The sequence below is a fragment of the Mustela putorius genome, unplaced genomic scaffold, assembly GCF_011764305.1.
Source record: "Mustela putorius furo isolate JIRA1106 unplaced genomic scaffold, ASM1176430v1.1 tig00003942_pilon_pilon_pilon, whole genome shotgun sequence".
In the NCBI taxonomy this organism is placed as follows: Eukaryota; Metazoa; Chordata; class Mammalia; order Carnivora; family Mustelidae; genus Mustela; species Mustela putorius.
The window spans coordinates 16822781-16845275 of record NW_025422087.1 but is presented as its reverse complement, the minus strand read 5'-3'; the positions used below and the strand labels follow the sequence as shown (position 1 = coordinate 16845275).

The following is a 22495-nucleotide window of genomic DNA, read 5'->3' as shown; positions in this document are numbered from 1 at the left end:
TCCATCTCAATCTTATGTCTTCTTATCTCTCTTGTACTTATTCTCTGGCTTGCTGGCCATCTCTTCCACCCCCATCTCCTTCCCATTCTAACCTTCTTACAAGAGTTGTTTTATCTTCCTTTCTCCATTTCCTCCTCTCCCATTTATTTCTTGAATCATTGGAGTTTATACTTCATCACTCCACTAAAACTACTCTCGCTAAGGCCATTAAGGACATCTTTATCATTAACTATTGCACAATGTCTGCTTTTCACTCCTTACCACCTTATATGACCTCTAAGCATTACTGACATTTATTCAACTTCCTTCTTGAAAATAAATACCTTTACCCTTAGTGATCACACTTCACTTCTCTTCTGGGTTTCTTCCCGCTTTCTCTGTCTCACTGGCTTCTACTTCTTTTTTTCACATATTAATGTCCCTATCCTCAACATTCCTTTCTGCTTCCCTATGAGAATCCATCCACTCTCATGGTTTCAATAGTGGTGAAATCCAGCCTACTTTCCACCCACTACTTGGAATTTCTATATTTTTAGATATGAGACTGTGGATATACACTGCAAGCTGAACATGTCCAATAGTTCACTTATATTCCAACCTGTTTGTTCCCTTTGCAGTGGGATTACTATCAAGTTTCCTAAGTAAAAATTCTGAATGTCATGACTGGCACTCTTTCCCTGCCCTAATGCTCACATTTAATCACTAAGATCTGTGATTTTATCTCTTGAATATCTCTCGAATCTGTCATTATATCTCCAGCCTATAACAGATACTCTGGTCACTTCTCACCTGGATTATGTAAACATCCCTGAATTGGTTTGTCACCAATACCTAATCTTACCCCTTTCAACCCATTCTCCACACAGCAGCCAAAAAGTCCTTCCTAAAACAAGCAGCTGATAATTTCTGCCTCTTAATTTAAAACCCCTCAATGCTTCCCACTGCTCCTGGGATTGGCTTACAGGCTCTGCACTAGCCGTCTGGCTCCTTCCTGCTTACTCTGTCTTCTGTTTACTCCCTTCATTTCCTATTCTCTAGTCATCAACTACCATTAGGGTTTTCTTAGCTCTGGGCATATTCCTTCCCGTGACCTCAGATACTCCTTAACTCCGGCTAACCCATCAGGTCTTATCTTAACTCTTGTTTCCTCTTGCATAGTTCCTGCACACAACAGGCCCTTCAGAAATGAACTTCCTTTCCTAACTACCTTGTTTTAGTTTCACATCAAATTCTGAAGTTTTAATTTTGCTCAAATTATTTTACTAACAAAATCAAATGAAATGGGCTGATTTCTATTTTTAAATATTCTTTTATGAAGATCTACCAACAGACCATTTTTAATGATGTGATGAAATTTGCTACTAATGAGATGCACCACAAATGTGGCAATTGCAACATTATTCCAAATAAAAATGAACAGGAAGGAAGGAAGGAGAGAGAGAGAAAGAGAGAAAGAAAGGTGGATGGGGGGAGGGTAGAAGGCAGGGAGGGCGGGAGGGAGGGAGGAAGGTAGGAAGGAAAAGGAAGGGAAGGGAAGGGGAAAGGGGAAAAGGAAGGAAGGAAGGAAGAAAGGAAGGAAGGAAGAGAGGGACCGACAAAACCTGTTTTTCAGTCTTTGGAGAGTAATTCTCTCACAGAGTTTGCTGGTCCATAGGTATATACAGGCCTCTGACTTCTACTATAGGTGTTTTACTCTTCTAGTTTATCCCTTTGTTCTTATCAGAACACTGTCAGCTAAATGGATTCTATTATAATTAAAACACTCAAATTTTTAATAATATTTCATCATCTTTCTACATAGCATTGAATTATATGGAGAGGCATGAAATACTGAATTAAATCATATATGGTGTCTAATATTTCAAATTTTTGACCAAGAAGAATGGTAATTTCATCCATTCAACCTAATACAATATAAATGGTATTGAATTATATAGAAAAATAGGCAGATCAAGAATAATTATAAAGGTTATCTGTATAAGCACTTGACTATCTACAGATAGCCCATTCATAAATTCTTACACTGTGTAAAAATATCAATTTACAGGACACCTGGGTGGCTCAGTTGGTTGGGCAACTGCCTTCGGCTCAGGTCATGATCCCGGAGTCCCGGGATCGAGTCCCGCATCAGGCTCCCAGCTCCATGGGGAGTCTGCTTCTCCCTCTGACCTTCTCACCTCTCATGCTCTCTCTCACTGTCTCTCTCTCAAATAAATAAATAAAATCTTTAAAAAAACCTATCAATTTACTTTGCAAGTTTAAGACTGTCCCACAGGATAGAGGCTGGGTTTTTTTTGTTTGTTTGTTTTTGCTTTTTTTAGTTTCTGAATTCCTTTTAAGAATCTAATGAAAGCTATAGATCATCTTATCAAAACAAACAAAATGCTCATATGCTTGTGTCAAGAAATTTGAATTTCTACTGATTTTGAGTTCATGAAGCCAAGATTCAAGTTTAAGAAGGTCCACAGTAGCAGAATTTTTAACTACAAGTAATACCTTAATAATGATATTCAACAAAGCCAGAGGAAGTACAGGATATTCATATATTAAGTCTGATGGGTCAACACAGTTTCTGATTTTAACCTAGCTGAAGCCACAGGTGTAGGAAGATAGCAGAAAATTTTTAAATCATGTTAGTTAAATCTGAAAAAATAAACACAAGTACATTTTTAATATTTAATATTATACAGGTTTTAGAAGAAAAAAGCTATTTATCTAATCCACTGTGGTTTATTAATACATCTTATTGGTAGACACACAGAAATAAACCATGTATGGAAGTAATAAGTTATTTTCCATCTGCAACTGTTACATCTATTTTAAAACCAATCAGTTCATTGAAATCACTCATCACCTAGTTCTTACAAGTTAGAGGGAAGTGATTCATCTTGTTGGATAACTCAATGAGAACAGGTCCATTCAAAAAAGATATAATCATACACAAATACTAACTTTGAAAATAATTAAAATCAAAATTTTTTACTTCTGATATTCTGTCTTTAATGTCAAGGCTGTAGATAAGAAATTGTGAGGGCAACTTTCCTGCCTGTTCCATACCTGCAGTCACCTCTGTCTGTGAATGCTTTGCCTGACACACAGCCTTGGTCTGTAAATCCATCATTCCCCAAAACCTGCAGTTGCCAGCATATTCTGCTACAAGGACGGCATGACAACTCACATCCTCAGCACACCCACACTTCCATTATTCATTGCCACATCTCAAGCTCCACAACCTCTCACAAGTTGCAGCACATCCGAAAGGGGAAGAGGGAGGTGGTATGAACGGTGGGACAGACCTTGGTGTTTTTTCAAAACGCAAAGATGCTTGAAATTGATTTAGTGGTTATGACTATCTTTGGTTTAAAGATTTTTCTTCAAGAAGTTTAAATGATACAGAATACAATACAGTAGTAGAAAAGGAAACATCAGAGTATATCACATATTGTTGAAGGGTATTTCTTTAGGGGTGTGTGTGTGTGTGTGTGTGTGTGTGTATGGTCAGGGTTTTGACGTAAAAGCTATTTTAAAATGTAGGTCTCAGTTGAAAAACAATTTTAAACCTTCAGGTTGGAAACCCGTGCTTCAGTTCCAGCATGATCCCTGGATATTGTACTACTTCCGTCTCTGAGTTTCATCTCACATCTGCCTCATAATCACTTTATAAATTAAAATAATATCCTGTGATATAAATCAATATACAAAACTCTGTTGTATTTTAATACATGAGTAAGAAACTACCAGGAAGAGGAATTAAGAAAACAATCCATTTTATAACTGCATCAAAAAATATCTTGGAATAAATTTAACCAAGGAAAGATCTGTATACTGAAAACTATAAGACATTAAGGAAAGAAACTAAAGACACAAATAGATATTCTGTGTTTACAGGTTAGAATAAATATTGTTAAAAGGTCCACACACCCAAAGCAATCTATAGATTTGACACAATCCTTATCAAAATTCCAATGGCATCTTTCACAGAAATGGAACAAACAATTTTAAGATTTGTATAGAACCACAAAAGATCCCAAATACCCAAAGCAATCTTGAGAAAAAAGAACAAAGCTGAAGGCATCACACCTTCTGACTTCAACTATATTACAAAGCCAAAGTAATCAAAACAGTATGGTAGCAGCATAGAAAAACCAGACACATAGATCAATGGGACAGAACAGAGAAGCCAGAAATAAACCCATGCATATGTGGTCAATTAACTTACAACAAAGGAGTCAGGACATACTTTGGGGAAAGGTAATTTCCTCAATAAATGGTGATGGAAAAACTGGACAGCCATATGCAAAAGAAGGAAACTGGACCACTATCTTATACCAAACATAAAATTAACTCATAATAAAACTCCTAGAAGAAAACATAGGTGATTATCTTGGCAATTTTTTTTTGGGGGGGGGGATTTGACATCTAAAATAAAGATAACAAAAGCAAAAATAAACCAAGTGGTACTACTAAAAAACTTTTGCACAGGGATGCCTGGGTGGCTCAGTCAATTAAGTGTCTGACTCTTGATTTCAGATCAAATTTTGATCTCAGGATTATGAGTTCAAGCCCCATGAGTTTAAAAAACAAACAAACAAACGCTCCTGCACAGCAAAGGAAAGCCATCAACAAAATGAAAATGCAACCTATTGAATGGTAGAAAATATTTGCAAACCATATGTCTGATAGAGTTAATATCCAAAATATATAAAGAACTCATATAACTCAACAGCAAAAAAACCCAAACAATCTGATTAAAAAATGGGCAAAGGACCTGAACAGACATCTTTCCAAAGCAGACATACAGATAACCAACAGGTACGTGAAAAGGTGCCCAACACTACTAGTCATCACGGAAACGCAAAATACAAGTGCCATGAGATGTTGCCTCACATCTGCTAGAGCACTTATTATCAAGAGAATAAGAAATAAGGATTGGCCAGGATGTGGGGAGAAGGAAAGCCATGTGCAATTGTTGGTGGAAATGTAAATTGGAGTAGCCATTATGGAAAATGAAGGTTCTTCAAAAAACTAAAAATAGAACTACCATACAGTATAGCAATTTCACTTCTGGTATTTATCTGAATGAAACAAAAACACTAATTTGAAAAGACAGTATGGATCCCTATATTCATTACAGCATTATTTACAATGGCCAGTAATGGAAACAACCTAAAATCCACTGATGGATGAATGGCTAAAGAAAATGTGGTACACATGCACAACGGAATATTATTCAGCCACAAAAAAGAATGAAATCTTGCCATTAGGCACAATATGGTTGGAACTTGAGGGCATTATGCTAAGTGAAGTAAGTCAGACAGAAAAAGATAAATACCATATGATCTCACTTACATTTAGAGTCTAAAACAAAACAAAAATACCCAAGTTCAGGATACAGTGAATCGACTGTTTGCCCAAGGCAGGGTGAAATGGGTGAAGGGAGTTGAAAGGTACAAATTTCATTATCAAATGATGACATTATTCATTATAAAATAAATAAGTCATGAGGACACACTATACAGCATGGTGACTAGTTAATAATACTGTACTGCCACTAGGAGTGCAGAGCTTGAAAGTTCTTACTATGGATGGTGACAGGAGTTAACTGGACTTACTACGGTGATCATTTTGCAATTTTGCAACTGAAACTAATGTTATGTCAATTATACCTTAATAAATGTGGTGTCCTGTGAGTACTGTTTTATGTACCTAAGAAACCATTACTCTCCTTAGATAATGCAAAAACAAAAAACAAGACCTAAAAACAAAAAACAAAATCAAATAATTCATTATTACTTAAAATAAAAATTCATGTCTATCTGCTCACGTTCACATAAATCATTCTGGTGGCACATGTTCATTCCAGAAAGTTGACCCAGATCATATTTTGAACTTACTTCCTAAAATTTTAGGTTTCTGTGTCTTTCAGATCCTGTGATTCTGGTTTGACCATTGTTAAGGTGCCTCCTTCCTCTGAGGAGCTTCATACATTATACTGGAAAAAATCCTTCCCTATACATCTCACAATTCTAGATCATTTGCCTGGGTTTTCCATTCTCATTGATTGTCTGATGCTACCAAATTTCCCTTAAAGACATTTAACTTTCCATCTTACCTGTACCTCCTAACTCTTTCATCTCATTCTTAGAAATTAATGTTTTATTTTAACAGATTCCTATAGCACTGTTCTTGTTACAGTACTTGGATAGCTCTGGAACAATCAAAGGCCAGAGCCTACCTTTCAAACACACCACCCACAAAATTCAATCAAAGCCACCATGACCACTGAAATGTATTTTCAAAGTCTACAGACAGGGCGCCTGCGTGGCTCAGTGGGTTAAGCCGCTGCCTTCGGCTCAGGTCATGATCTCAGGGTCCTGGGATCGAGCAGCAGGGAGCCTGCTTCCTCCTCTCTCTCTCTCTGCCTGCCTCTCTACCTACTCGTGATCTCTGTCTGTCAAATAAATAAATAAAATCTTAAAAAAAAAAGTCTACAGACAAATGTAACTCATGCTTAGTGATTTGGCCCAGCCGAGTACAATAATCAGTCTGGAAGGCTTTAGAAGTTTGCATTTTAGGATGAAGATTCAGAGGTCTGTTTTGCTTAGTATCTTTGGAAATTACATATATCTTTGAATATACAATTCACTTGAAAGACAATATATTTTTTTCTGTTCAGTTATTTACGTTCAGCACTGAATTATACTTTTTGATATTCAGAATTTACTTTAAGTTAAATCAAAAACAACAGTGTTACACCAAAAAAGTATTAGAGCAAGTACAGTGCTTAAATGAAGTACATGTCAAAGTACATTATAAGTAATGAGCTTAATAACCTAATGGCAACTCAATCTTCTAATCGCCTAATCCAAAATCCATGGAGTCATCTTGACTCCTCATTTCCTCTCATACTCATGGGTAATATATCACAAAATCTTTTTGGTTCTCTTTCAAAATATACTCAGGTTCCAATCACCTCTGTCTCCACTCCATCGCTCTGGTAAACTCTATCATTATATCTCAACAGGATTACTGCAAAAACCCCTGTGTGATCTCCCTACTTCCACTAGTAACTTTCTAGCAGTTTGTTTTCAACACAGCACTGTGATCCCCTAAAACCTCAGATAGATTGTATCACTCTACCACTCAAAACCCTGCAAGAGCTACCCACTTCACTCAAAGTAAAGCCTGAATCCTTACAAAGACCTACATTTTCTGGCTCCTTGTGAGCTCTCTAACTTCATTGTCTATTGCTCATTTTCATCTACTTCACTTACTTCATTTACATTGGCCTTCTTGCAGTTCTTCAAACCCACCAGGCATGAGCCAGCCTCAGGGCCTTTGAACTAGCTGTTGCCTCTGCTGGAACCCTCTTCCCCTAGATATCTGTACGACTAACCCATCTCCTTCGCCTTCTTAATGAGATCTACCTACTCTGACTACCTAGTAACAACTCTAACTTCCCTTCTCCTTACTAATCCAGTCTTGCTTATTTTGCCCGACTTTTCCTTTTTTCCTAGCCACTTATCACCTTCTTTCATATTAAACATATTATTTATTATGTTAGTCATTTATTGTCTGTTCCCTTCTGCAAGAACATCAGGTCAGTAAGACATGGGATCTTTATGTTTAGAAGGGAAATTTATATTTATGTCATAGGTGAGAAGATTCCTGGTATATTCCAGAGGTACAAGAATTAACATCAATAAATTGGTTCCAAATCTTTAAAAATGTGCTCTCTCATCTTGATACCATAATTTTCTGGATAGAAATTTCCATATCAAATTTTTTTTATAAAACTTGTTTAGTTTTATAAAACTAATCTAGGAGGCATAGGATAAGGAACAATATATCCATGACCATTTCGCAGATGTGGGGTGAGAATGGGCAGACAAAAGCTTTCCAAGTCCCTAAGAGGAATGAAAGCACTGCCTAAGCAGTCTTTTCTTGCTTTGTTGTAAATAATCCTAAAACAGATGGCCAAAAGCTAAATACTAAGTCTGCGGCTATGGAAACCACTATGACAGCAGTCCAATCTAGAGCCCTACCTATAAGAAAAATGTTTGTCTTCCTATTGCTTCAATCTGAACTAACTTTCACACCAAGTTCTACTGAAAGGTACCAGACACATGCCAGCCTTACAGAAATGTCTGGGAGAGGCTGTTCATCCTCAGTATCACCTTAAACATAGTCAAAATCCACCAACATGTAGAGAAAGGGTTTTATATAATTGGCCATGTTCTTTCTGCATTCAGGTTCTGTCTTTATTATGTATAAATCCATGTACCTTACCTTAATGTTGCAAGCCTGCTCCATCAATCTTCTGGCATTTTCCTCCGCCCTGTATCTCTTTGGAAGCTGAACTCTGAAAAACTTTAAAGCACCTTCAAAATCAGCCTGCAGAAGATCTTCCTTTGAGGTCTGCAAAATAATCCCAAGAATCGTCATTACATTTTAGCCTGCCTTCAGGACAAATACACTGAGAAAAGAATTTCTAGTTTCCCGACTACTTGTTTGTAGCTAAGATCTAGCTTAGTTCCACAAGTTTTTAGGAACGGATTTCTAACCTCTTTACTATAAGCTGAAATAAGTCACCATAAATCCTGGGCAGGATATAAGAATTAATTAGTAGGCTAACATATTTAATTTATATAACCTGAAGATTAGAATGGTGGATCCCAGCAAAGCTAACCATGTTATAGCTCTGAGGGAAAGGAAAAAAAAAAAAAGCCAGAAAAGCAAAACATTTTAACTCTGGGTCTAATCTATGACTTTAGCTTGCTGGGTGAGTATTTTAAGTATATTATTAGCAACTTAGCTGAAGACATAGACAATGTAATCAAAGCATATTAAAATTATGTATAATGAATACCTAATGGTACCCCCAAGGGCCTTCCAACTAATGACAACAACAGCTCAAGAACATAAGAAATTGATCCCCCACCTTAAATAATGCTATGAAAAAGTAAATGAAGAAAACCCCTTACTAGCAAACTTCTTACGAAAACTGTTTGCAAAATTTACTTCTTCAAGAAATAGCTACTTAAAAATAAATAGATGTACGCATAGAAAAAAGATGGAAAGGAAACAGAAGGTTTCTCTGGATAGTGGAATCATAGGGTTTTTTTTTTCCTTTTATTTTGTTGTATTTTCTGCAGTAAAGATTTTGTAATAAGACAAGGTGTGCCTGGCTGGCTCAGACTTTTGATTTTTTGGTGTAGTGAGTTTAGGCCCCACATGGGGTGTGGAGTCTATTAAAAAAAAAAAAAAGAAAAGAAAAAGAAAGGTCGTAAGTATTTTAATAAATAACCATAAGCAATCTTTGGCAAACACTCTGATATAAGTTAAAGATTAAGCAGACTGGGTACACAGAAGTAAGCCGAAGAGAAATGAGATGTTTTAAGAGTCAGAAATTAATTGTCAAAAACTTCAGTAACAGGGGTGCCTGGGTGGCTCACTGGGTTAAAGCCTCTGCCTTCGGCTCAGGTCATGATCCCAGGGTCCTGGGATCGAGCCCTGCATCGGGCTCTCTGCGTGGCAGGGAGTCTGGTTCCCTTCCTCTCTCTCTCCGCCTGCCTCTCTGCCTACTTGTGATCTCTGACTATCAAATAAATAAATTTAAAAATCTTTAAAAAAAAAAAAACAACTTCAGTGAGAAAATGAAAAACAAAACAACACTAAGCAGGATGGCTAGAAATCATAGAACTATGCGCTCGTTCTAAATATTACTTTATTTAGATTCAAATGTAGAGCTGATTAACCTTAAAGAAAGTCAGAGAAATTCCTGCTCTTCGCGGGGCACGAGTGGTCTTCAGCACCCTGGTCCTCAAACCATTAGACATGTCCATCACTTAGGTGAACCACAGCACTAACCCACTAACTGGTCTCTGCTTTCGTTCGCCACAGCCCCCTCTCCTTATCATAGCCAGATGATACCCTTTCACGTCATGGAGTTCTTCTGTGTAAAGCCCTCCAGGGCTTCCTACTGTGCTCAGAATAATCCAAAATTGTTACCATGGCCCCCAAGCCCCTTCATGATCTGGAGCCCCTGCTTTCCCGTCCAACCTCGTCTTGAACCACATCTCTCTCCTGTTCTCAAGCTCCAGGCACACTGGCCTTGTTCCTGTTTTTCGTACACACCGAGTTCATTCCTAGCTAAAGGCAACTGCCCTCGCTGTTCCCTCTGCCTAGATAGTTTTCTCCTAGATCTTCATAAGGATAGCAACTTCTTGTGATTTAGATTTTTAGCTCAAATGCAAAATCTGAGTGAGGCCTTTCCTGAGCATTTAAATTCTCCCCCACCCCCAGCCCACCAAGTAATTTTCCACCAACGCATTTTCCCGTTTTACATCTGTTTCCTCCTAAGGAAAGGGGTCTTGTCTGTCTTGTACATTGCTGTATCCACAGTGACAAGAATAATAACTGGAATATAGGAGGTACTCAACTAAAATTTACTGAATGAATGAATTCTACTTTCATCTCCCCTCCCTTTTAAACAGAAACATGTAAAATAAAATATTAATCCATACAGCAGGCATTTCCACAGGGGTTCCAGGCTGCCTCAGCTTCAGATCCATAAACTAGGAATCAGAAAGTAGAGCTGGGCTAACAGCAGCAGTGGAAAAACAAGCCTCGGTACATCTCTGATTGACTTCCTCCCTCGTGGATACTTAGACACAATGGCGATAAGCGGTAGAGAGAACATTTAGCACAACAGAGTGCTATCAATTCACCTTAACTTAGTTGGGACAGACTGTTAGAGGAAACTTCAGCCTAAGAGGGGGCTTCTCTGACCAACGTGCCAACTGCTGAATTATGGGAAAGCATCCAGCTGCCAAATACACTGGATACTACATCCCCAGTCTTCCCTTCTCAGCTGTGTTACTGGCTTTGATGATCAGCTCTCTGGTGACTGCTGGAAAAACTCAAGACACACTTCTTCTAGAGTTCGTGTTGATGCGGGATGAGCGGCTACCCCAAAGCCTCTGAGGGCACCGCTTCTACTTTCTGTGCAACCAAGCTCTAGTTACCTGGTAACACACACCCCCAAAATGCTGGTGCAGTTCCTTGCCTGCAGGCAGTAGCGTGATTACCAAATACTGGCCAAGGCCTCATTTCAAGTCCAGCCTCTGAGCTCGTGCAGAAGCAGGAGGGTGAGGATTAAAGAGGAGGAATCGTGAAGCCTGTGACATGTGACTTCTGGTCAGCTACGGGTGGCCAGGATAGAGAGGTGCACTTTGAAGGAGGCCATCCGCTCAGGGAAAGTACAGCAAGAAGCTTACCACCTGAATGGGGCCGAACCTGGGCTAAGTCTCTGGAAACCAGAATTCAGAGCGCCCTGTGACTGCCCTTTCCAAGTCACTGCTTGCCTTCATGATGCTCCAGATCCCATGGCCCACTCCGTTAAGCCCTGTCGGAGAGGAGCTCTAACGACCCCCGAGCAGAAGGACTCGGGCAGACAGACATGTGGAAACGGCATGGTAGTCAGTCCCCTATTCTCAGTTTCTAGAAAGTAGCTGGCAGTTAAAGAGACTCAAACAAGGCTGCAAAGTGTGAACTAAATCCATTCTGATCCCAGCTCTGGCTAACTTGTGGGGCTGCTTAATCGCCGCTGTTCTACTTCAAAAAGGGAGCATCTTCAACCTCAAGAATAGGAGAAGGAAATAAGTCAAGTCCTATAAGTACATTCTGTGAACCCCAAAACAAATATAAGGGATGACAGTTTGGAAAGTTTTCTCTGGGTTGCTCAAATACGCTTGGGTACTGGTATTTTAGTAGCTAAAAACAGTATCCTGCTCTCAGTGACATTTGTAATTCCAGAAAGCAGGCAGGCCAATTGTAAGAACTTATATTCCTGTCATGGACTGAAATAAAGCTAATTTCATTGAGAATTAAAATATATATATATATATATATGCCAGAAGACAACCTTAGGAGAGGCAAAAGCCACGCCAATAAGCAAAAAGTATATTAACAAAAATCTTGCTTGCCATTGCTCCAGAAGACAATCTGCAGTCCTACTCTGATTCTGGAGGGCTTTTTCCTCCAATTTAAGAGACTCCCATAATCTCTAAGTATCACCTCCAAACACCTTTTTACGGCATAAGCAGACTGTAAAGTTATAGGGGTAACCCTCCATTTTCTGACAGATGTATGCAAGAGGTTCTTCCCTCTACAAATGAGGAATAGATACCTTTTGGTCTCCAAAAATTTGGATGCCTCACTAAGAATTTATCACAAAGTTGTTTGGTTTTATAAACACTTTGTGAAAATCACAATTTGCACACATACGTGTGTACGTATCTATATAGTGGGATCATACCTTTTTTTATTGATTACATATTCCCTTTCTCTAAAATGGAAGATATTTTTAAAAGCCCAAGAGGTATCACTACCTAGAGATAAACATAATTAACAATTTGTTATATTGCTTATAATCATTTTTCCTATCCTCACACACACATATTTCAGAAAATTTGAATATCAGTACATATCACCTTGTTAAATATATATGCTTCGCAACTGTCAAGCATTAATGTAACAGTCTTAGTCCAAAACAGAAGTAGCGGTGCTTTCTATGAAACTAAAACATGACTTCACACAGCTTAGTAATCAACTGGCTATGGAGATGTTGTAATTAAGTTTACAGTTGTATGTATGAATGCTACATGTCTACCCTGATAATGAAGAGAAGCTTAACCCATGAGCTTGTGGTTAAGACACAAGCTTTAAAAATGCACCCTGCTTCTCCTCCTTTTGGCTAAGATCAAGTGTAAAAATGCACCTCTAAAATTCAAGGACCAAAGCAAGAACCCAAAAGAGGAGAGGCCAGCTTCTGGATATCATTATCCATCTGTCTTCACTACAACAGAACTCTGTCAGGCTAGAAGAACTGATTGGAGCTGGAAAGGCTGTTCTTCAACTGGGAAATTCTTTGAGTTTTTCTACATTGTCTTCAGAATAATCGTGAGGGAAGAGTATCATAATGAAAATGCAATTACTTTCCTGACATTATTTGTTAAGTAAAATTATCTAGAAAGTAACACAGATGAGAGCTAGCAAAATTTAAATAAGCAAAGATATGTTTTCTTCCCTTGCAAAACAGAGAACTCTATTAGCTTTATTCTTTTAAATAAGAATAAATGATAACTTTTGAAAATTAGTGGATCTATAAACATTCATCTTTTGCTCCCCAAACTTGCTGTCAAATCTTTTTAAGTGATGATATGGAACATGTTTATCAATTACACCTCCAAAGGAAGGATTACTTCTTTCTTCATTTGAATAGAATTATATATAAAGATTACTCGGACAATTAAAAACATTTCAATCAGTCCTAGTTCTATTTCCTTTCAAGTAGGTAAAGAGAACTATCCAGAGGGAAAAGTAAGTAGGATTTTTTTTTTTTTAAGTAGGATGCTGGGGCTCCTGGGTGGCTCAGCGGGTTAAAGCCTCTGCCTTCGGCCCAGGTCATGATCCCAGGACCCTGGGATGGAGCCCCGCATCGGGCTCTCTGCTCAGTGCAGAGCCTGCTTCTCTCTCTCTCTCTCTGCCTGCCTCTCTGCCTACTTGTGTTCTCTGTCAAATAAATAAATAAAATCTTAAAAAATAATAATAATAATAATAAAGTAGGATGCTGATTTAGGTATCCTTTCCACTTCCCTCAGTAAAAATTAAGCAAATTCCCAGGCACATGAGAGACCCCAACATAAATTTGTTCTATGAATTCATAAAAACTCCACTTCAAGCACATCCTATATTAAAAGTCACAATTGATAAAATGCAAATTAGAGAGTAGATGTAGGACTTATCTTAATATAAAAACTGATTTCTATATTTTGAAGGGCATCAGAAGTATGCATGCCAACTTTTATATTTGACTCTTTAAGTTTCAAGAGTTATAGTCTCTCTTCAATGAGGAATCCTTGAAGCAGTTAAAACAGAAGTAAGAGTGGGAGACAGACTTGGTCTTCTGGCTTTTCATCCCAATAATCAGTCGTCCTTCAGATTCACTGTGCACAGGGCCCACAGTGTCACACTGAAACCACAGCCAACACTGATATTAATAAAGGATGATCTGGTCATAACATCCCACACCATATAACAGCTAGTAAAATCTAGAGGGAGAAAAGGGAGATTCTGAATAGGAGTAGAATAAAAGTTTTTCCTTTTTCTTTAAATTTCACACACTTACAGAGTATGGACTCTGGCTATGTGTCACCGCTGATACCATTTCCAGTGTGTTTTTCCCACTGAAAAATTCAGTGCAAGAGTATCACATTTTAAAGTGATTTTTTTTTTTTTTAAAAGAGGCAGGGTGGGTGGCAAGGAACAGCTCTAACATTCGGGTGTTAGCTCCAGATGCTTCTGTTCTGAACCTCTCACGACTCTTGGGTGATCAATCGTTCTTCAACGGCCTCCGATAAGCAGCAAATTCTAAGTTTGATTATTTTAGGGGATTTTTTTTTTTTTTAATCTAGGTATGGTTCTCTTTCTCACCTTTGCCATTTTTACCACAAATGGCTTTTTCTTCCTTTATAGTGTCTAACAGGATTTCTATTCAGTACAGACATATTTTTGGAAGTCTGAGAATCATTTGGAAGCACAGGCTTTAGAAGAGGGAAACCTTACTTTGCTGGTATCTAGGATACCTGTATCTCTTGCTTTGGAATTTTAATTTCACCAAAGAAATGTGTTTGGTGAGACTACGCACAGAATTTATGCCTTAAGGTAATATCTACAATGAAGTACTTATACTTGATTTGTTAAAGGGAAATTATTGTTTACTAATACTAAGTGCATCTCTGAAAGATAAGAAGCAAGAATTTCAAATGTAATTTAAATAAAAACTTAAAAAAAATTCAAATGTGCTTGGTATTCTAATCATTTGATGGTCCCTCTGTGAATCAGGGAACAATGAATAAAGCTCAAAGTCCAAATCTACAACACTGTCTTGGTAGATCTTCATACATTTGATCAATCCATCAAGCAAATTAACTGACATAAAAAAAAAAACACAACTACTGGGATCTTTAAAGTAAAATAATGTATTTACCTGTGTCCAACCTACATGCATTCATGTTTAAAACCTATCTGAAAACCAAAACTTCCATGCCCACCCTTTTGGGTGGTAATGGAAAGATTGTAGTATTGCCTCTGGCAGGATCCCTCTCAGGACCAGCCCGTACAGATCCGCCATCGATCCCACATCATTAGCCAGTCCAATAACACACAGCTGAATGACTGTACTTCCTCCTGGTACACATGCTAAATAAACTTTAAGCAGTAACTCATTGGATAGCTGATCTCAATTCACAGCCATATTGCTAATTAAAGGGCATGTGATTTCCCAAACTGTAGAGTACCCTAGTTCTATCAATGATCTTTTCAGTACAATGCTGTATAACAAAGTCAGAGATTGCCAAATGACCCTACAGACAACTCAGTATACACTTTCCATGTGTAAGTAATGCAAATGGCACCATTACCTAGGCTGAATGTGAGAGCCCAAAACAACCGAAGGGATGTACGAACTTGAATACCTAACTGGGCAACCAACCCAACTTCATATGGTTGCAACATACAGAGCCACGTGACCTCCAGAAGATCTGAAGTGTATGAACCCAGCTCTTTGTGGATTTTATGGCCTAATGTGGATTTAAGACTGAGAGACAGTCTTAGTTATCAATTTATGTTTTCTTTCAAAGCACTGAGAGTCAGAAGTGGCAAAGGAAGGCAGCACCAGATTACTGGAAAGTTGGCAGTAGGAGCCCTGGAGTCACAAAGTTAAGTAGTCTTTAAGAATATGAAAATATTTGAGAACCAAAACAGACTCCTCAAAGAGATGTAGAGAATTTGTTGAAATATATTTTAGCACTTAATAGTGTCAGAGGTCCTGAATAAAATGCTTTTTATTACAACAAACAAAACCACAAAAAAAAAAAAAACTACCAAAAAAACTCCTTTCTAATAGGACATAAACCTTCAGTTTTCTCTTTTTTAAGATAAATGAGGTTCAGGGAAACAGAATTCAAGTGAGCACTGATGACCTCACCTGGGCATTAACACGTATGTACTGAACTCTTTTTCTTTCTTTCCCAAATGACAAAGAAACTGTATTTCTCAAAAATACCCCCTCCCCCATAATTATATGCTGGTCACCTGCTTCTAACTTCATCTCGCAATGATAAACAGACTTTCTTTGGGGTGAAAAATCCCTCCTGCATACAGCTACCTAAAATGTTGTTATGATTAAGCAAGGGGGATGATATTTACACGCGAAAACATGCATGAAGACTGAATTGATAACTGCAAAGATAATATAAACAGAGATGAACTAGACTGATGAGAGAGATATGAGAGAAAAGTGTTAAATTCAGTCAACGTTATACTTCTGAAAAGACTCAAATATGACAGAACCATAACGAAAGAACAGTCTGGAATGGTATTAAACTCCATTGTATAAAATAGACAAAGCTTAATTATTCTTGTTCAATTACCAAATAATGGTATAGGACTACTGTAGACCAATTACATTATAGAACAGTTGCTAGGTACAGTTCTCAAACCACTGAAAAGAAACCCTGCACCAGCGATTGTGGGTATTTAATTTTAACCCTTGGTAGGAAGTGAGGAAGGGTGATTTTCTTCTTGTGCAGGAAATCAAAAAACAAGCAAGCCAGACTTCCCAGATTCACAGCACAGACCCAACAGCTTTAAGCTGCTTCATAGATACACTGTTCAAGCATTCCAGGAGAAAAATTTTCAATTTCTTACCCAAGGATTTTTAAGGGGTAAAATTCCCTAATCAGTAAAAAAAAAAAAAAAAAAAAAAAGAAGTTGGCAACCAAATGGTGAGGTTAGAACGCAAACCACAGTAGTCCAGATAAGTAGCAATGTCTGTTGTGAAATTTAACCCTTTGGAGATGTAAATAACAGAATGCCTGTATCAAGCACTTGGCTATTCTGCTTTACTGTTGAGTCTAGGCAACCAGAAAACATTTTTTCCCCCTGCCACAGTGATAATGCCGCTAATGTGGCCCTGGGCTCTCAGAAAAGAGCCATAGCTCCTCTAGCCAATTAAGGAGTGGCGTAGACCAGGCTCAGCCAGAGTCCCAGGGCAGCGGCCACTCAGCACTTCCTGCTGGGTAGTGTGGGGAAGAGGAAAAGAAAACAGGAGACTGCAAGCCGCTTTTAGGGATACAGGAATTCTCACAGAGGGTGGCAGATTCCCTACAAATGAAGTTCAACGAAAAACAGTCTCACCGCCAGAAGCCGAGGCACAAACAGACGATGCCCCATCCCCAGAAGTTCCAGCACTCGACATGCATACTCATTCACCAGCTTGCTCCTCTCGTCGTGCATGTCCTGGGACTTTCTGACTGGAGGTGTGAGCTTAGCAGCTGGGGCTGGGCAGGGCACCCCTTCTTCCATGAGCAGTAAGTAGGTGTCCAGAATGAGAAAGCTGGATCTCTGATCCCCAATTTTGAGAACTGCAGTGGGAAGGGAGCCAGGCTTAGGTCTCCCCAGGAGCACGCACAAGCCAGTCTGTGGTGGGAATTGTCAGCTAACGTCTCCAAAGGAAGAACATTTTGGCTAAATTATCCACTGTGCAAAAGCCCCAAAGTAGACTGGAAAATGAAATCAAAATACTGAGCTAAATAAAAAACGGCAAAAGCAATCGGATGCAAGAAAATGGCCAAGAGTGATGCAGGAGAGTTCAGATACATGTGTTAAAATGTACCAGCAGCTCAGAAGGGTCTAGCATGTAAAGAGAGAGTGTGTGTGTGTGCGCGCGCGTGTGTGTATGTGTGCGTGTGTGCCTGCGTGAGTGTGGGTGAGCAGACAGCAGCAGCAGTAGCCAGGAAGCCAGGGCAGTTGTGAAGCTGCAAGGAGAAAAGGATGAGCTCATTGCAATCCTTGATTCGTGACAAGCAGCGCCACGGCTGCCGCTGCTGCCGCCGTCGCCGCTGCCGCCTCTCGCTGTGAATCAGTAATGAAGGGGTAGGGAAGGAAGGGGAGGGAAGAGGAGGAGGTAGGTGAATGAGCATGCAGAGTGTGTCTCCGGGGAGAATGCTGTAATAAGAAGCCAATGGCGAGCCGTTGGACAGATGTGCTTCCCCCTCCCAGTCCACCTTCAATCAGTGTTGTTAGTCTGACAGCTTACACTGTTGAATCCTAAAGCCAGAGACAGAAGAACTAGCTTCTCTTCCCATGTAATGCTCGCAGAAAAGCCAGACAGCCTGCCAGCTAAACGGCTGACCTTTCTTCCCTTTTGCTTTCTAATAATGATAGCAGGTAAAAGTCTGATTTTATGCCGCGTATTTAAAGTGGGATGCTCCAATCCTGGTTAGACGACGGAAATCTCCCCAGGAGAGAGAGGTTGAGGGCGAAATGATAAGGGGGTGAACAGACAGCAAAGACGGAGCTTCCAAGAAAGGACACACCCTCAAGTTGCAGTGTTTGCGCAATAATAATGACTTTTTGCGATGTGAAGTTATTTCAGCATTCTGGGAAGTCATAATTGAAAGGAAGATTTTTATAAGCTTGCAGTATGACAAAACATAAACACCTCCAATATAATAATGAGCATACACCTGAGGAACCACTGAAGTGGAGATTCTCAAAGCAGTAATGACTTTCTTAAGCCGCAGATCCTGATAAATGCTCAGTTAATAGCTCAAAACATTCTAATGGTCTGGTCCAATTAATCCTTCCCTACTAATAATATAACTGCGGATTATCCATGCTTTAAAATTTTACAGTGTCAGTATGTGTTATATTAACTTCCTTGACGTGAAGTCAGTTACAGCCAAATGAAGGGAAAAAGACGAGCTCCCCTTGGGAGCAGTTTGTAAACCAGCAAACAATGAACTAATCACGCTCAGAATCTTGATGCTGTAGTTCTGTAGCGAACACCAGACCTGCTTCTTCATGCAAGCTGTAGTTGATACAGAGTAAGAGAACCACAGCAAGTTCCTTCTGAGTCTTAAGTTTCCTGCTCTGACAAATGAGAGTTATAGATCTCTATAAGTAACAAAATAGAAACATCAGTGTATCTCTGTGATACTGGTTAAAGAAAGAGATTAATTACAGAATTGGGGTGAAAGGCAAATACCGCCTGCTTTAACAGAATAGTTTCTTTTTCCAAAACTCAGTAAAACATTTCTGTTAAATATTTTGAGTATTCACAAAATCTTAAATACGATATTTATATATTGTTGTCAAGTCTTCAGTTTCTTCCAAAAATGATCTTTTTCCCCCCAAATGATTTTTTTTTCTTAAGATTTTATTTATTTATTTGACAGAGATCACAAGTAGGCAGAGAGGCAGACAGAGAGATAGGAGGAGACAGGTTCCCTGCTGAGCAGAGAGCTTGATGTGGGGCTCGATCCCAGGACCCTGGGATCATGACCTGAGCCGAAGGCAGAAGCTTTAACCCACTGAGCCACCCAGGTGCCCCATTTCTTTCTTTCTTTCTTTCTTTCTTTCTCTTTCTTTCTTTCTTTCTTTCTTTCTTAAGAGAGAAAAAGAATGTGCATGAGCTACGGAGGGAAGGGGAGAGGGAGAGAGAGAATCTTAAGCAGGATCCATGCCGAGCAGTGGCCCACTGCTGGGCTCTTTCTCACTACTCTGAGATTATGACCTGAGTCAAAATCAAGAGTTGGATGCTTAACCAACTGAGCCACCCAGGTGCCCCTCCAAAAATGATTTCTTAAAAAACTAGAGATTTTAGTGTAGAATGCTCAAAATCATCAGAATTTCTCTCTCTCTCTCTCTCACACACACACCCACCCACCCACCCACCACATTTCAAATCCCTAGGGTTCTGGAGGAAATGTCTCATGGGTAACTCAGGTTAGCTGGAGGGGGAGACTGTGAGGTTGAGGACAGAGATTCTGGGCCTCTCAGAGCCTACCCCCTCCCCCTACCCCGTGCCACACACCCCTCTGGGAATAGCTCCATTTTTATCTTGTTTACATACTGGAGTTCTGCACAACATTCTGTTTGAAAAGACTGTGCAACTGCTGTGTCAGTGTGCAAAGCACTGTCATGGAAGCTTCCCTTTTCAGGACAAGGGGATATTTTTACTTGCAAAGGAAGGGAGAATTCAGTGACTCCTTTGCTTACAGGACTTTTTTGGACTGATGTATTTTTTAAAAGATAGGGGAAATGTTTCCATGCAACTGACTTGGTTTCAAAGACACTGGCAGAGTCATTTATTTTTTCTTATATAAACCAGAAACAAAAAATTTCTTCCCCAAATGGATTCTGGTAAGAAGTCAAAATTAATCAAAAGACTTTGGAACTATGGTTTGGCTTTGATGGTCACAAAAGAAGTGCTATTAAATGAAATAACCAAAGTATGATATTTTAATAAGCAAACCGAGTTACACTTAAAGCAATTATAAACATGGTCCTGTATTTCAGTTTTCCTAATCTCTCCATCATCCTCCCCCTCAAAAATGCATTATCATTGAGGAAGTGAAGGTAAGCTTCAGGTTTGGCTCTGAGTGGCCGCTGCTGGGAGAGCAGCAGTGGTTTCATGGGCGATGGCATGGGTCCAGAGCGTACCTTCCTCACCCAGTGTGAGGAACGGGGGCCACACTAGAGCCCTGCAGAAGGCTTGGGGGTCAGAGCAGCAAGCAGCCTGGGGAAGAACAGGAGGAAGAAGGAAGTGGGCGGAGGCCCAGCTGGCTACTCCCCCCAGCCAAGATGCTGAGCCAGAGGAGGCAGAGCTGGCACCATGGGGGGGTGGAGAAGATGGAGCTGCTGACGCGCAGAACCGGATGCAGGTCCCAGGGCTTCACAGGCCGGACCCGCTGTGAAGAGCGAGGACGGAGATGGAAAGGGAGCAGCAGAATAGCACGGAGCAACCTCGGCTCTGTTTCCGTAGACCCAGAACATGCTGAGCTGGTGAAAGGGGTAAAGGCTGATGGTCGAGAATTCCCAGTGGGAAGATATGGGGCCGAAGGCCCGCTAGGCCCAGAAGGCATCCCCTGCCTGGAAATGACCACACTGAGAGGGGTGTCATCTCCCTGCACTCCAGGCTAGAAGCCATGAACACATGCCAGGTTGGAATGTCCATGCCCATTCTCTGGTCTTCCTTTCCACATCAAGATGAACCAGGCTTCCCAGAAACCTACTCACTCAGTTCTGTGTGTATGGAGATACCAGCCCAAGCCCAACCTGTCTTGGCATATATCACTCTGGGGAGAATAAAGCATTCTCTATAAACAGCTTCCCGTCCCAGGCATCATCCCTCACTTTCAAAATTTCCATAATTTTTCAGGTTGTCCTTTGAGAATAGCCATTGAACAGTATTAGGTAAAATAACTCTTCACTGGGTGAAGTGGGAGAATGGATTCTAGGCATTTCTGAAGCCTTAGAAGAGTGAGTCATCTCAGTGAGCATTTTCTCTTCTCCATTCCCAATTCCCCAAGTAATGTTTTTATCACTGATGAGATTCAGTACAGTACACTTCTGAGAGATACATTTTTGAGTTATAAAGTAATCCAAAGATGAAACTAGTGACAGAAAAAAAAAAAAACTCTTCTAAACTAACCAGTTAAAAATACATGATTTCTCAAATTTTCTTACACTATCATGAAGATTTAAAAAAAAAAATCTGTAAAGGAAGTTCAGCAGTAAGTTGAAGATAATATGGGAAATTTGGATGAATCATGCAATGAGGCAGAGTGAGAAAAAAGTAAAGAGGACCGGGCAGTGGTCCCTAAGCCATGGTCCGAAGAACAGAAGGCTCTCTCTGGAGTGCCGGAATCAGGTGGATGGTGGTGCAGTCCTAATTAGAGCCTTGTGCTTGAGTGCACTCCCTGAGCCCCTATACCGAGTCATGATTGCTGGACACGAGCTGGACATGAACAAACACCCATTGTAAAATTAAAAGCATATTTGACTTAATTTGTGGAATTGATTAATGGATGAATTGATTAATGGAATTAATTGACTGATTAATTGGTTAATGGAATTACAAAGAAACATGCTAAGTAGTCACTTCAGGGGTTACACAAACATTAGCAAGAGAATTAGCCAAATACTGATAAAAGACATTCCTGTGAGACCAACTGCCCCTTCAGTTCTAACCCTGAAGATTTAAACACTTAGTAATAACAAGGAAAGGACCTATATGCTTCTCAACTTGGAAAGGTAAAAGGACAAAAACTGAATTCTTTTTTTGTAGGATAGATAATTTTTTAATTTTTAAATTTTTTTAAAGATTTTATTTATTTATTTGACAGAGATCACAAGTAGGCAGAGAAGCAAGCAGAGAGAGAGGAGGAAGCAGGCTCCCTCTGAGCAGAGAGCCTGATGACGGGCTCCATTCCAGGACTCTGGGATCATGACCTGAGCCAAAGGCAGAGGTTAACCCACTGAGCCACCCAGGTGCCCCAAGGAGTTTTTTTTTTTTTTTTTTTAATAGAAGAGAGAACTTTCTCCCACCAACAATTATTTAATAACATGCTCAACAGTCATGGTA

General features: G+C 39.6%; 1 protein-coding gene across 6 annotated transcripts in view; it reads right to left on the bottom strand.

Annotated features, from left to right (window-relative positions):
• Positions 1-22495, bottom strand: part of RABGAP1L (RAB GTPase activating protein 1 like) — a 778147-nt gene that overhangs the window by 146711 nt on the left and 608941 nt on the right. For 5 of the 6 annotated variants that reach the window (XM_045069733.1, XM_013061129.2, XM_013061130.2 and 2 more), the window contains one exon: positions 8290-8418. In XM_045069733.1, coding sequence (XP_044925668.1) covers positions 8290-8418 — 129 coding nt within the window. Of the gene's footprint in view, positions 1-8289; positions 8419-17262; positions 17990-22495 lie in introns of those variants that run through there. The other variant, XM_004761949.3, reaches the window with a different exon arrangement.